The 15425-nt window shown below is 45.1% G+C and overlaps 1 protein-coding gene across 2 annotated transcripts; it reads right to left on the reverse strand.

Annotated features, from left to right (window-relative positions):
* Positions 1–4190: 4190 nt before the first annotated feature.
* atg10 (ATG10 autophagy related 10 homolog) lies at positions 4191–14106 on the reverse strand. Of its 2 annotated transcripts, none has more exons than XM_084140377.1 (6): positions 14024–14106; positions 6479–6585; positions 5579–5852; positions 5325–5422; positions 5064–5161; positions 4191–4962 (listed from the first exon to the last, which is right to left on the reverse strand). In XM_084140377.1, exons 1-6 carry the CDS (start codon positions 14049–14051, stop codon positions 4824–4826), a joined length of 744 nt encoding a protein of 247 aa, XP_083996503.1. In that variant the 5' UTR covers positions 14052–14106; the 3' UTR covers positions 4191–4823. The 2 variants fall into 2 exon arrangements, with proteins under 2 accessions (XP_083996503.1, XP_083996504.1); XM_084140378.1 differs by lacking the exon at positions 14024–14106 and adding an exon at positions 7248–7284.
* Positions 14107–15425: the final 1319 nt, after the last annotated feature.

Raw genomic sequence — 15425 nt, forward strand, 5'->3', positions numbered from 1 at the left:
AAACAACAAGGTGACATGCCCAAATGACTATCTCCCTGTCTCCCTCACCCCGGTCATCATGAAGTACTTCAAGAGACTGGTCATGGCCCACATCAAGGCCAGTATACCAGGCACACTGGACCCACAGTAATTTGCCTACCGCTCCACAGATCCACGGAAGATGCCATTTCCATCGCTATTCACACGGCCTAAACACATCTGGACAAGAAGAACATCTATGTGAGAATTGTGTTCATTGACTACAGTTCAGCATTCAACACTATTGTTCCCTCCAAGCTTGACACCAAGCTCAGAGCCCTGGGTCTGGACCACCCTCTGCAACTGAATCCTGGACTTCCTGACGGGCAGACAACAGGCTGTGAGGATTGGCAAGAACACCTTCTGTACACTGACCTTTAAAACAGGGACCCCCCAGGGGTGTGTCCTCAGCCCTCTGCTGTACTCCCCTGTTCACCCACGACTACGTGGCTTTGCACGACATTAACTCCTCCATCATCAAGATTGCTGACGACACCACGGTTGTAGGTCTGATAACCAACAACGATGAGTCAGCCTATAGGGAGGAGGTAAGTGAACTGGCATTGTGATGACAGGACAACAACCTCTCCCTCAACGTCAGTAAAATAAAGGAGTTGATTGTTGAATTCAGGAAGCAGAGGAGGGAACATGCACCTATCCACATCAACAAGACTGCAGTAGAGAGAGTCAGCAGTTTTAAGTTCCTCGGTGTCCACATCACTAAGGACTCGACATGGACCAACAACACCACTACTCTTGTCAAGAGGGAGCAATATCGTCTCTACTTCCTAAGGCGGCTGAAGAAATTTGGCATGCCACCCAGAGTCCTCTCCAAATACTACCGCTGCACCATTGAGAGCGTCCTGACCGGTTGTATCATGGCCTGGTACGGGGATTTCTCTGTCCACGACCCCAAGGCCCTCCAGTGGGTGGTGAAGACAGCCCAGTACATCACTGGGACCGTGCTCCCACCCAACCAGGACATCTACTAGAAACGGTGCCTGAGGAAGGCCTGTAGCAGCATCAAAGACCCCATCCACGAACTCTTCACTCCCTTACCGTCGGGCTCAGAGACTGTTTCTATCCACACACACACACACACACATCACAACTGTGCCTTCCTGCATTATACTTATGCTAAAATGTTTATTTTATTCTACTGAGCCATTTACTTTACGTTTGTATTCTTATCTTTTATTATTTCTTATTGTTGTTGCATCGTCGAGAAGGAACCTACAAGGAAGCATTTGGTTGGATGGTGTAAACCCTTCAAACTCAACTCTGGACCTCGAAGCCAGTTCCACTGTGTTTTTTTTAATTGTTCCCCTCTAATCAGGAACTGATTTAGACCTGGGACACCAAGTGGTTATAATTAATTAATTATTACAGAAAACCAGCAGTTTCCAGATCTCGTAGTGTAAGAGTTGAATACCCCTGTTGTATACCTTGTATCCCGTACATACGACTAATACAACTTGAAACACAAACACAATGCTAGCTAATGCTCCCCTAACGCTTCCCTAAAGTCTGCTGATGTTATAGGAGGAATCTGGGTCAAGGTGACTAAGCTGTGAAGTTTGGCCTACTCAGCAGATGATCATCTCCATCATAAACACGCCAGTCTTCTCTCTCTCTCTCTCTCAGGGGGAAACTAGTTAAACCAGAGTCTATATACTGAAGCGATGGAGTTCGTCAAGACTGGCCTCGTTTCTAGGAATAAAAAAACATCTAGTACGTTTTCACCATGATAAAGATAAATCAGCGAGATGGATGGAGGGAAAGAAAGAGAGATTGAGAGGAGGGAAAGACAATGGCTTTGGGGAGACATCTGGGGGTACTGCAGCTTCTCTTAAATTGGAACCAGGAGACCTGACAAGGCCTCTTCCTCAGTGAATGGACTCTCTGTGCTTTTGTTATGAGCCCCCCACCCCCAAACTCCTCACCCCCTCTGGACCCTCCCCAACAACCCCACCACCCCCTGGATAAAACATTTGGGTGAGTTGCGTAATCAACATCAGAGATTTGTGCTGGCAGGGACCTCTGGCTTGGCTCCAGGCCTGATGAAACTCAACAGTGGTGCATATTGAGAGTGCACTCCAGGACTCCATCTTGACTCTGAACCAATAGTTTGTTTGATGATGGAGAAAATGACTACCAGATAGAGAGATGGGAATGGAAAAGAGCTTTAAGCTGTCTCTTGTATTTACGCACACACAGAAACGCACAATTGAAACTGAGGGGTCTGAAGAATTCTCAGGTTGCCTGGCCTTTGATTTCACCAATCACTTTTCCCCACAAAGGGTGATTCTGCCAGCTGCTGGGGGAGGTAAGATGTCATTTGGCCAACACTAAACAGCTCACACCTCTTTACTGCTTATTTAAGTCATCTGAAGCCATTACTGTATTCCAGAGTTGAGGGTCAATTCGGTTTTCAATTGTAATACCCACTAGGTCACTCACACACTTACTGAATCCTATATTGGACAGTGTGAAACAGTGAAATGTTGCCTGGAAGCAGAGCTGTATGAATGGCTACATCAGGTAAACCATTCTGGCTTGACATTCACAAACACTGAGATACCATCCGTCTCTCTCTGACATCCAGCCCGCTCCCAGTGCAGTCTGGCATGATATATCTGTTGTGTTTGTAGTAAATCTATCTTCTAGTACAAAGCCATTGGTGTTTCTGAGAGACTCAGAGAACGAGAGAGACAAAGGGAGAGATGATGATTTGGCAATGGCCATGTGGAATGAAGTGCAATAAACTTGTGAAAGGACCATCCGTGGATAACGTGGTCAGTGCCAGTAGTGTTTGCATGTGTGTCAGTAACTTTCTCCAGATCGGTCTCTTCAGGGGTGCTGGGGTCTAGATCAGAGGGGGGCATGTTAACACGACCAGCATGACTCCCAACCTCCTGTAAACCACTGTGTGTATGTTGTGACCAAGAGAGAAAGACAAAGAAATAGGGGGATCGAGAGGAAAAATAGGGACCGAAAGAGAGAGGCGGAGAGAAAGATGGAGAGACTTCCACTGGCAGTGAGTGTCCTGTATAAAAGCTCTGACATAATCAGTTACGTGGGACTATTTTCTGGCTCTCCAGGGGAGTAACACACACACACACTGATCTCACTGTGTAGTCTGTATCTCGGTGTGCGAGCAGCAGCAGCAGCAGTGTTATCAGCCCCAGTAGTTTATTTCCCACAGTAGAGGTTGGAGTGGAACCAGGAAACTGAGGAGTGTGATTATTTGCTATTTCCTAAAGGTCAACTGAGGAGGGGGGGGGCCTCTCGCTAAGTTCATATTCAGCGTGTGTTTGTGTGTGTCAAACAGCCATGTGTTTCCAATTGTTGTTTATCCAGGGTTGGCATTGAGCAACTTCAGCTAACAATGCTTTCTTTTAAAACAGGGATAACGGATTACACACACTTTAATCTGACATTGTCAGCACTCCCTTGGGACATTTATATCAGTATTTCTGTGTTAGGGTTGCTTGTGTGAACAGATTGTGTGTGTGTGTATGGTCCCCGTAGTCATTACCATAAGAGTGGCTGATGTATACAATGTGTATTTAACTGATTACTTTCTTCTGCTCCTTCTTAATCATACACTAGAATTGTGTGTGTTTCCCCTAACCATCTTTACATTAGCTATAATGGCCATACTGTATCTGTATTCACTGGCATGTAACTTAAATATAGATACAATCATATACATGTGTTGTGTTATATCAGGACTGAGGTGGGAGAGTTGCCATTATTAACAGCCAACATTGGTGTTACAACCTACGATACATTCAACATGCAACAGTTTCTAATTTAAAGCAAATCGACCATGTTAAATCCTATGAGGAGGAGGTATGAAACTCTCACAGGCTCTCAGTCAATGGAGACAAGATGTTAGACAAATTAGGAAAGTTAATCTATTCTACTGCAAGAATAGACACACAAACTTTTCTCCCAGTTGACCAATAAATTAAGTATTCTTCTGCCAACAGACAAGAGTCTGGCCAAAGTACAAACTATCATGGATCACAATGACATTCACACAGAAGAGGCCCCTTCAGATATGAACAGTCTGTTAGAGATATAAACAGGAATCTTACGAAACCTGAAACTGAAAAACATATGGAGTTTCTGTTTAAACATCTTCACAATGCAGGCCGAAAACAGTGTGTTTGTCATCAACTTTATGCCCAAGAAATCAAAAAGTTACAACATGATTGTTGGACATGTTAGGTGATAATGAGAGGAGTATTTCAAGTTAAAAGTTTGAGGTCATGGGAAACATAACAGTTACGTCTGACTTCATCTTCAGTCCCCCATCCAGGGATAAAATAGACTTTCATGGTCTTATTCCAAAACAACTTTGACAAGGATAGAGTTGCTCCCATAGAAATTAATAGATATCTCTGGTTGCTCCATGGTTGTCTAGTCTCCTAAGACCAGGTCTGTTCTGACAAAAGGAGAAGTGTGTTTCCTTTTCACAGATATCAGCACTCATAGTGGGCCCTGTCCCACATCTATTTGTCACCCCACTCCCACTTCTTAGATCCATCACCTGGGCTGATTCAACCTAGCAGTTCTGACAGGCCTGTAAAGTTGCAGTAATGTATTTTTCACCACTAGGTGCCAGCAGTGCTTCATGTTCCAGTTCTCTCTACAGACTTGCTGTGAAAAACAGCTGCCCTCTCCTCCATCTCATGCCCACTGGACAGACCTCATCAACACATCTCAAGCTGATGTCAAATTCGCTTTGGCAATACGTGTTGTCCACGCTAGATGTGATGCTTGTCTGTGAGATCCATTCAGCCTGGCTTTGTCCCTAGGGCTGGGGGCTGTGGAGAGCTGGAGGGTTCAGGTACCTGTGTACAGTAGCTGAGAGGAACATCCAGTCCCACAACAGGACCCACCACACTGAGCCAGGTCACTATGTAGTTCACCTGTCTGCACAGCGGTCAGAGGGCAAAGGTTACACAGGAGAACACAAACACACACACAGGTGTAATACTTTCAGATAGAATACACGTGTTGAGTCTCAAACTCACCTGTGTTCTTCCAGGGCAGCTTTTAGAACAGGCCTCATAAACTCCTCTGTCCTGCAGGGGTGGAGCACAAAGAACGACTGGCCTAGCAACGGGTGTTCCTAGAGAGAGAGAGAAATATGGACAGAAGATTGAGTGTGGTGTTGAGTAGGAGAGTGGAAGTGGGAGATTTATGGAGGAAAAATAGATTAAGAGAGGGATACAATCTTAAAGGGAAAAGATAAAGAGAGTGACAGAGGGAAGAGAGAGAGGAGTGGTACCAACCTGTTGTGTGATGGTGTCCCAGGGTCTGTGTTGTAGTCTCTGTCTGTAGTTAGGATGAACACTGTCCCATACCTCCTCTAGACACAGACTCCTACCCTCTGACAGAGAGAGAGACAGAGAAAGAAAGAACAAGTGAGAGGAAGAGAGAGACCAGTAAGTGTATAATGAAGTGGATTGCTGAAGACGATGCGAGTCCTGTATTTGCAATATATTACTTCAAATAACCATTCAGCCAGTACTGTCTGGCTACATACCCAGGGTTGAGGCTCTGAAGTAGAGGACAGGAGTCTGGTAGCTGCAGGAGTAGAGGATGTGGTATTCATACTGAACCACACTACTACTACTGCCCTCCTCCTGTTTACAACACACTGCTCCTTCATCATCATCATCATCATCATCATCATTATGGAGAGAGAGGGAGGAGGTCCTCTCCTGGTGCTGGTCTGAACTGGTGCCTTGCTGTTCCCGGTTACATCTGGTTCTGCCGGTCCCCAGTGCAGTCTTCCTCAGGTAGCCCTCTTCAGAACCCTGGAATGGAAACATTATCAATCAATCGCATTTTATAAAGACCTTTTCATATTAGCAGTCAAAGTGCTTTACATTTACCCGGCCTTGACCCCAAAGAGCAAATAAAGCAGAAGTGAAAGCACAGTGGCCAGAAGGACGAAACCTAGAGAGGAAGCCGGCTTAGTGGTGGCCCATCCTTTTTGCCCACCCAAAGATTTTGGGATTTTAGTTTTTGGTCAAAAACGACTCACCAGGAATTCAGCTCAAATCTGTTCCCAAGTATTCCCACAAATAATTTAAAAAAAGAGATGTGCTTGTGTCTCAATGTAACTAAGGTATGAAATTATTTTTATGTTCAAATACAATCTCTTTTGGGGTTAGTTCTGGTGAATTTACAGTGTAAATGATTATGTTCCGGCCCCCTGAACATCCACTCCGACAAAAATCACCCCATGACTTAATCTAGTTGCATACCCCTGCTCTACAGATTCACACACATCCGATTCTAATCAGACAGCCAATCATTCAGCACTGAGCTTCTTCAGGTGGCTGGGGTAGTCAAGCAGCCTCAAAAAAGGCCTCTAACCTTTCCTTAACCCTAATTCTGTGTAACCCAAACCAGCCCCTCTCCCTCCTCCACCCCATACCTTCACTTGTTCCCAGCTCCAGCCATCACAGAGGGAGTGGGAGTGTTGGAGGAACAGCTGACTGCACTGACAGAAAGTCTCCTCATCCAGAAAACAGCTACTCATCTCTGGAGGAGGAGATATGAAGGAAATGGGGAACAGGAGGAGATGAGGAAGAGGACAAGAGAGCATCATATGTTAATCCAGATTCATGAAAATAAGTCAGTCTAAATGCACCAAGGTCGTTTGAATGAACACAGATCTACTGGCTGGTAGCTGACTGAAACTAGCTAACTAACACACGTCTGCGTATTCAGGTCGCAATGTTGCAGTTCTACAGTGATGTAGATAGCTAGCTAGTTTTAAACATTTAACATTCGAATGTTTTATCAACATTCCTGGAAGTGAGATGGCGATATTTGTACATGAAAGCTGTCACGTAATAGCCTCGTTTGACACGGTAACAACATGAGATCAAGGGATCTGCTGGTTTATTTTGTATTTTTTTTCGTTGCAAGTATGTTTTATCACGTTGATTTTGGCTGAAAGCAGGACTAAAAGTTAACATCAGCTTTAGGGTGCAGTATGGCCAATGGTTGCAATTGACATCAGATGTGTGGGTGATTTTGGTGCATATTGATGCATTAAACGAGAGATCAGCGGTCGATAATCTGGTGGCTATCGATTAATACAATAGGCCCATACTGTTCAAGGTTTTCAATGTTTAATGTTCCCGAGGAAATGTATAACAAGCTAAAAGCGCACTCTGAAAACAAAACACGTTTCTTACCGGGGCAACTTCCGGGATCTCGTTTGCGGAGGGAGAATGAGGAAAGAGCCAATCAGATTTGGCGCTTATAAACCGCCCCTTCTGCTACACTGACGGAATTGCACGATCCTTTACCATTGCGACATAACCCTTACCATTGAGTTAATGTATGTTCCTCACAGGTGGTTTCAAGTGAATTAATTGAATTCTTGATTGTATTTATTTGTCTGGATAATTTCATTTATATGAATATTGATGATTATTATGTCACACGTAGTTTGCTGTGATTCCAGTTCAGCTGTGTTCGTTTTATACCATCTTGATATGGTGCTGGTGTTATACTCAAGGGGCTAGGGTTTCTTCTTCTTCTGCTTTTTGTTCTGTATTATGGCGGTTCACAAGTAAATGTTATTGGTGCATGCTGCCACCTACTGCATTGGCTGTGTATCCGCCTACTATTCTGTAGTATTCATTCGTTACACTTTGGGACTAACCAACCCTGCTACCAAAACCTCACCACTATTCCACTACTTTGGTCCTATCTGATCCTACTCCAGGGACACTATCATTCAAAACATCTTGTACACCCAAGTACTTTTCTGCAGCTGCCACAACAGCATCTATCCTTTGTGATTTACGTTCCATTCCTGCAGTACAATTTTTATTTTTTATTTTTTTATTTCACCTTTATTTAACCAGGTAAGCCAGTTGAGAACAAGTTCTCATTTACAACTGCGACCTGGCCAAGATAAAGCAAAGCAGTGCGATAAAAACAACACAGAGTTACATATGGGGTAAAAAACATAAAGTCAAAAATACAACAGAAAATATATATACAGTGTGTGCAAATGTAGCAAGTTATGGAGGTAAGGCAATAAATAGGCTATAGTGCAAAATAATTACAATAGTATTAACACTGGAATGCTAGATGTGCAAGAGATTATGTGCAAATAGAGATACTGGGGTGCAAAAGAGCAAAATAAATAACAATATAGGGATGAGGTAGTTGGGTGGGCTAATTTCAGATGGGCTGTGTACAGGTGCAGTGATCGGTAAGGTGCTCTGACAACTGATGCTTAAAGTTAGTGAGGGAGATAAGAGTCTCCAGCTTCAGAGATTTTTGCAATTCGTTCCAGTCATTGGCAGCAGAGAACTGGAAGGAATGGCGGCCAAAGGAGGTGTTGGCTTTGGGAATGACCAGTGAGATATACCTGCTGGAGCGCAAACTACGGGTGGGTGCTGCTATGGTGACCAATGAGCTAAGATAAGGCGGGGATTTGCCTAGCAGTGATTTATAGATGGCCTGGAGCCAGTGGGTTTGACGACGAACATGTAGTGAGGACCAGCCAACAAGAGCGTACAGGTCACAGTGGTGGGTAGCGTATGGGGCTTTGGAGACAAAACGGATGGCACTGTGATAGACTACATCCAATTTGCTGAGTAGAGTGTTGGAGGCTATTTTGTAAATGACATCGCCGAAGTCAAGGATCGGTAGGATAGTCAGTTTTACGAGGGCATGTTTGGCAGCATGAGTGAAGGAGGCTTTGTTGCGAAATAGGAAGCCGATTCTAGATTTAACTTTGGATTGGAGATTCTTTATGTGAGTCTGGAAGGAGAGTTTACAGTCTAACCAGACACATAGGTATTTATAGTTGTCCACATACTCTAGGTCAGACCCGTCAAGAGTGGTGATTATAGTCGGGTGGGCGGGTGCCAGCAGCGTTCGATTGAAAAGCATGCATTTAGTTTTACTAGTGTTTAAGAGCAGTTGGAGGCTACTGAAGGAGTGTTGTATGGCATTGAAGCTCGTTTGGAGGTTTGTTAACACAGTGTCCAATGAAGGGCCAGATGTATACAAAATGGTGTCGTCTGCGTAGAGGTGGATCTGAGAGTCACCAGCAGCAAGAGCGACATCATTGATATACACGGAGAAAAGTGTCGGCCCAAGAATTGAACCCTGTGGCACCCCCATAGAGACTGCTATAGGTCCAGACAACAGGCCCTCCGATTTGACACACTGAACTCTATCTGAGAAGTAGTTGGTGAACCAGGCGAGGCAGTCATTTGAGAAACCAAGGCTATTTAGTCTGCCAATAAGAATGCGGTGGTTGACAGAGTCGAAAGCCTTGGCCAGGTCGATGAAGACGGCTGCACAGTACTGTCTATTATCAATCGCGGTTATAATATCGTTTAGGACCTTGAGCGTGGCTGAAGTGCACCCATGACCAGCTCGGAAACCGGATTGCATAGCGGAGAAGGTACGGTGGTATTCAAAATGGTCGGTGATCTGTTTGTTAACTTGGCTTTCAAATACTTTCGAAAGGCAGGGCAGGATGGATATAGGTCTGTAGCAGTTTGGATCTAGAGTGTCACCCCCTTTGAAGAGGGTGATGACTGCGGCAGCTTTCCAATCTCTGGGGATCTCAGACGTTATGAAAGAGAGGTTGAACAGACAAGTAATAGGGGTTGCGACAATTTCGGCGGCTAGTTTTAGAAAGAAAGGGTCCAGATTGTCTAGCCCAGCTGATTTGTAGGGGTCCAGATTTTGCAGCTCTTTCAAAACGTCAGCTGTCTGAATTTGTGTGAAGGAGAAGCGGGGGGGGGGGGCATGGGCAAGTTTCAGCGGAGGGTGCAGAGTTGGTGGCCGGGGTAGTGGTAGCCAGATGGAAAGCATGGCCAGCTGTAGCAAAATGCTTGTTGAAATTCTCGATTATTGTAGATTTATCGGTGGTGATAGTGTTTCCTAGCCTCAGTGCAGTGGGCAACTGGGAGGAAGTGCTCTTATTCTCCATGGACTTTACAGTGTCCCAAAACTTTTTGGAGTTAGTGCTACAGGATGCAAATTTCTGTTTGAAAAAGTTTGCCTTTGCTTTCCTGACTGCTTGTGTATATTGGTTCCTAACTTCCCTGAAAAGTTGCATATCGCAGGGGCTATTTGATGCTAATGCAGTACGCCACAGGATGTTTTTGTGCTGGTCAAGGGCAGTCAAGTCTGAGGAGAATCAGGGGCTATATCGGTTCTTAGTTCTGTATTTTTTGAATGGGGCATGTTTATTTAAGATTGAGAGGAAATTACTTTTAAGGAACAACCAGGCATCCTCTACTGACGGAATGAGATCTATATCCATCCAGGATACCTGGGCCAGGTCAATTAGGAAGGCCTGCTCGCTAAAGTGTTTTAGGGAGCGTTTGACAGTGATGAGGGGTGGTCGTTTGACCGCGGACCAGTTACGGACGCAGGCAATAAGGCAGTGATCGCTGAGATCCTGGTTGAAGACAGCTGAGGTGTATTTAGAGGGTATGTTAGTCAGGATGATATCTATGAGGGTACCCATGTTTACGGATTTAGGGTTGTACCTGGTAGGTTCGTTGATAATTTGCGTGAGGTTGAGGGCATCTAGTTTGGATTGTAGGATGGCCGGGGTATTAAGCATATCCCAATTTAGGTCACCAAGCAGTACGAACTCTGAGGATAAATGGGGGGCAATCAATTCACATATGGTGTCCAGGGCACATCTGGGGGCTGAGGGGGGTCTGTAGCAATTGACAACCATGGCCATGAACGCCCCAAAAAACAACCTTCCTGTTATTCCTATCACTCTCTATTGGTCTCGGCCTACTCACAAGGATCCTCTTAGGATCCCTCACCCTGGACCCATCTTCCTCTACTACTCTCTTCACTGCCTCAGCATATGACACCTTCTGCACTACTCTGATCCTGGCAACCTCAACCTGCCTTTCTCTCACAGGACACCTCTGATCTCCAACACCATGGGTACAGCTACAGCAGTGGAGGCTGCTGAGGGGAGGACGGCTCATAATAATGGCTGGAATGGAGTAAATGGAATGGCATCAAACCATGTAGTCCCCTGTAGCTCAGTTGGTAGATCATGGCGCTTGCAACGCCAGGGTTGTGGGTTCGTTTCCCACAGGGGGCCAGTATGAAAATGTATGCACTCACTAACTGTAAGTCACTCTGGATAAGAGTGTCTACTAAATGACTAAAATGTAAAAATGTAAAATGTGTTTTGATGTATTTGATACCATTCCACTAATTCCGCTCCAGCCATTACCACAAACGTGTCCTCCCCAATTAAGGTGCCATCAACCTCCTGTGACCTACAGTTTACACACACATTTCCCCACTGATACTACACATTCCTTTGTCTAATGTCCTCCTGCACACTTTTCACATCTAGGAATCTCTCCCCTACACAATGCTGCCACAATACCATAAGCTTGACACCGTAATGGATTCGGGACTAAATCTCTCACGGCTCTTAATGCCACTCCAGTAATCACTCCTTTCAACGGCACCCTGTTCCGGCGAGTAGTGATGGGTCATGCGCACAAGCATCGGCTCTGAGAGCCGGCTCTTTGTAGTGAATCAGAAGAGCCGGCTCGCATCGAGTGAGAGCCGGCTCCCAGTTTTTTGCCCATTCGCTGCTTAGGTTTCACTTTCACAGAGGTCTGTTATGATTGGCCAGCATGGCGACCAGCATGCGGCATTCACGTGAGAATTAAGGATGTGTAAACAGAGAGGGGGCGGGGCAGACACACCACTTGACTCCACTGCAAGTGAAGAGAGAGACAGAGCGGACTGAGGAGCGTGTGTGCGTCTTGCATTGTCGTGTCGTTTAACTATGAGTGACACTAGAAAGCGAAGCAGCATCTGGCTGCAGTTTAAAGATATTGGGAACAAGAAAGCAGAGTGCCTTCACTGCAAAACGAAGGTCACTATAAGAGCAGGTTCCACCACAAACCTGCATAGACATACAAGAACTGTCCATCCTACAGTGCAGTTAGAGGAGAGAGGGCAAGCCAGCTCACCATCTACTGATCCTGGTGTGTCTCATACCAGAACAACAGCTGCTGTAACGTCTACTGCCATCCCCATGCGTGCAAGTATAACCTCTCCTACTGCAACTCAAAGCAAAATAAGTCAGTTTTTACCTAAACTGATGACCCCAGCCAAACAGCACAGTATTGATGATGAGTTGGCTAAAATGGTAGCTTCTGATTTTCAACCCTTTTCCATTGTGGAGGACAAAGGAATGAAAAACTTTGTCAAAGCCCTAAATCCCACATACACTCTACCCAGTAGAAAAACACTTTCCCAAACAATGATCCCAAAACTATATGACACAGAACGTGCATTATGGCAAGAAAGGGTGACAAAAGCTCCATCAGTTTGCCTGACAACTGACTGCTGGACCTCCAGAACAACCTGCTCTTTCATGTCTGTCACTTGCCACTTTATTGAAGATTACAAGATGACATCTTGCCTTCTGGACTGCTTCGAGTTCACCGACAGACACACTGCAGAAAACTTGGCAGTGGAGCTACTAAGAGTGGCAAAAGAGTGGCAAGTAGAGGACAAAGTGGTGTGCTGTGTGAGTGATAATGCTGCAAACATCACCAAAGCCATAAAAGTTTTGAAGTGGACCCATCACCCATGTCTGGCGCATACACTAAACCTGGTGGTTAGAGATGCTCTGAAGGTGATCAAAACAACCGTGGATAAGGTGAAGGCTGTTGTGGAGTTTTTCCACAAAAGCACAGTAGCAGCACAGAAGCTAAAGTCCACACAGCGCCAAATGGGGATTCCTGAACTGAGGCCCAAACAAGAGTGTGCCACCAGGTGGAACTCAACATTTGATATGTTGAAACGAATGCTTGAAATAAAAGATGCCATCATCTCCACCCTGGCCCTCATCAACGCATCTATTGAGCCATTAAGCCAAGAGGAATGGGAGCTGGTGAAAGAGGTCTGCGCCGTCCTGGAGGTGAGGAGCTACCTTGAGGAGCCCCTCATCCAGAGAGCAGAAGACCCACTGAGCTGGTGGCAGGCCAAGGCCTCAGTCTTTCCACTCCTGGTGAAGGTGATGGAGGGGAGACTATGTATTGTTGCCACATCAGTTCCTTCTGAGAGAATCTTCTCCAAAACAGGGCAGATACTCACGGAGAGGCGAAATCGTATCAGGCCTATCAGCCCATCCAAGCTGAGGCATCTGATCTTCCTGAATGCCAACCTGCCCTGAGGACTAATGCTGTTTGCTGGAGTTTGGTTCTGGTTTTGATTCTGTTCTGTGGATTTGTTTGAAGTTTATTGTTAATTTGTGCAATAAAAAAGTTTAATTGAAATAAACAAATGTAAGAGTGGTTTTGTCACAGAATAAATGCACAGAATTAGGCATTATAAGGTCTCTCATAAAAACACTGAAAGCAAAAGGGTTTTCAACACATAAACCATGATTTTTTTTCAAAGTTAAGGTAAAATATAGGCTACAAAAGATCCTAAATAAAGAGCCGTTCGGGAGTCGAAAGAGCCGGCTCTTCTTTGGGAGCCGAGTCAAAAGAGCCGGCTCTCAGAAAAGAGCCGAACTTCCCATCATTACCGGCGAGGAAAGCAAGTCACAGTTCTTATCTCCAGTCACGTGGTGCGTGCGGAGCGCACTCTCCCTCTGGACGGCAGAAACGAAAATAATCTACACGATTCCACTTTGAGTCAATTTCACCAACCTAATATTCCCCAACCTCCTCCTCTCCACCCAAACTGACACCCCATATGGATTAGCCAGAAGGCAAGGATCCATTCTCTCCAAAAACCTCTCCCACTGGGCCAAAATCATATTTATCACCATCGGGATGAGGCTCAAACTCGGCTGTCTTCACCGCACCTGCCACCGCAGTTAATTCATCCGCACTCTCGTCATGTTAATTTTCCTTCTGCAGCACTCCATATTTACTCTTAATATGTTCCCCTTTCTTCCTTTTTTCCCTGCCCACCTTCTTACCGATCTCTGTGGGTTCCTCTGACTCCATCTCCAAATCCGACAACTATTCGGGCTCTCGGTCGCTGTTCTTTCGCCTTCTCCGGACAGGGTTCCGGTTTGGAAGCACGCTTTTGACTACACCTACAGTATTGCTTCGGTACTGCAGTTTAACTGATTAACGGCTGAGAAAGACAATTCCTTTTGATGGCCCCATAGAGAAGTCAAATTTGAAAATTCCTAATAAGACACTTTAGTCATCACCTTTGTCCACAAAACATCCATTGAATTATTGAAATTATTGTCGCCGAGGCTGATTTTTGTTTTTTTCATCACTCACAGCTGAAGATATAACATTTTTATATTAATGCTCTGAGGTGATGACCCCAGCCAGCCAGGGGAAGTGCCGGTTGGCTTGTTTAGCTGTCCACGTGCTCTAACAGAGTTCCCGGAGCATGTTTGCGCGATATGGCTGTGTCTAGTGCGCACTGAGCGCATCCGGAGCAAGCCCAGTAAGAAATGGCGTATGCGAACGTGAGTAGATTACGTTGAAAACAAAGGTTGGCCATCTTGGAGGCAGTCTCTAGTTAAGCAATAAGGCCCGAGGGGGTGTGGTATATGGCAAATATACCACGGGTAAGAGCTGTTCTTAAGCGCGATGCAACGCTATATACCACAAACCCCCGAGGTGCCTTATTTCTATTATAAACTAGTTACCAACGTAATTAGAGCAGTAAAAATAAATGTTTTGTCATACTGTGGTATACGGTCTGATATACCATGGCTTTCAGCCAGTCAGCATTCAGGACTCGAACCATCCAGTTTATAATGTCTAATATACCACAGCTTTCAGCCAATCAGCATCCAGGAGCCAAACTACCTGGTTTATAATGAAGCAATAAGGCCCGAGGAGGTGTGGTATATGCTATAAGGGCTGTTCTTAGGCACGACGCAAAGACGCATTCAGGGCTCAAACAATTCTTATTCTACCTCAGTGGTTATACTGATGGTTTGTCGAGACTGTGATGGTTTGTACGGTTGTGGCTACCGGTATATGTCCATCTAGTTGTCGCATTGGGTGATAACAGTTGACAACTGTAGCATTTTAGCTAAGCATAACCCTAACCCTGGATCCTAACCTTCACCTCATTCTTTTAACCTGCTATGATAATTCTCCTAACCTGCTGCGTTAGTTCTCCTAAGTAACCTCCTATGTAAAGTCACTTCTGTCCGTAGCTGGGTTAGGCTTGATTAAATAAAAAAAAAAAGTATATGAATGCAGAAAAACACCACTCACAAACCAGATAGTCAGATTCAATTTTTTCAAACCTATTACAAAATCCTCCTATCTTCAAGGAGATTTGTTTGCTAGCTAGCTTTCAAAAGTTGTATGTAAATTAAAAATGTTTGTGAAGCTGTATGATAA

The sequence above is a fragment of the Coregonus lavaretus genome (assembly GCF_964263955.1).
Source record: "Coregonus lavaretus genome assembly, chromosome: 24".
In the NCBI taxonomy this organism is placed as follows: Eukaryota; Metazoa; Chordata; class Actinopteri; order Salmoniformes; family Salmonidae; genus Coregonus; species Coregonus lavaretus.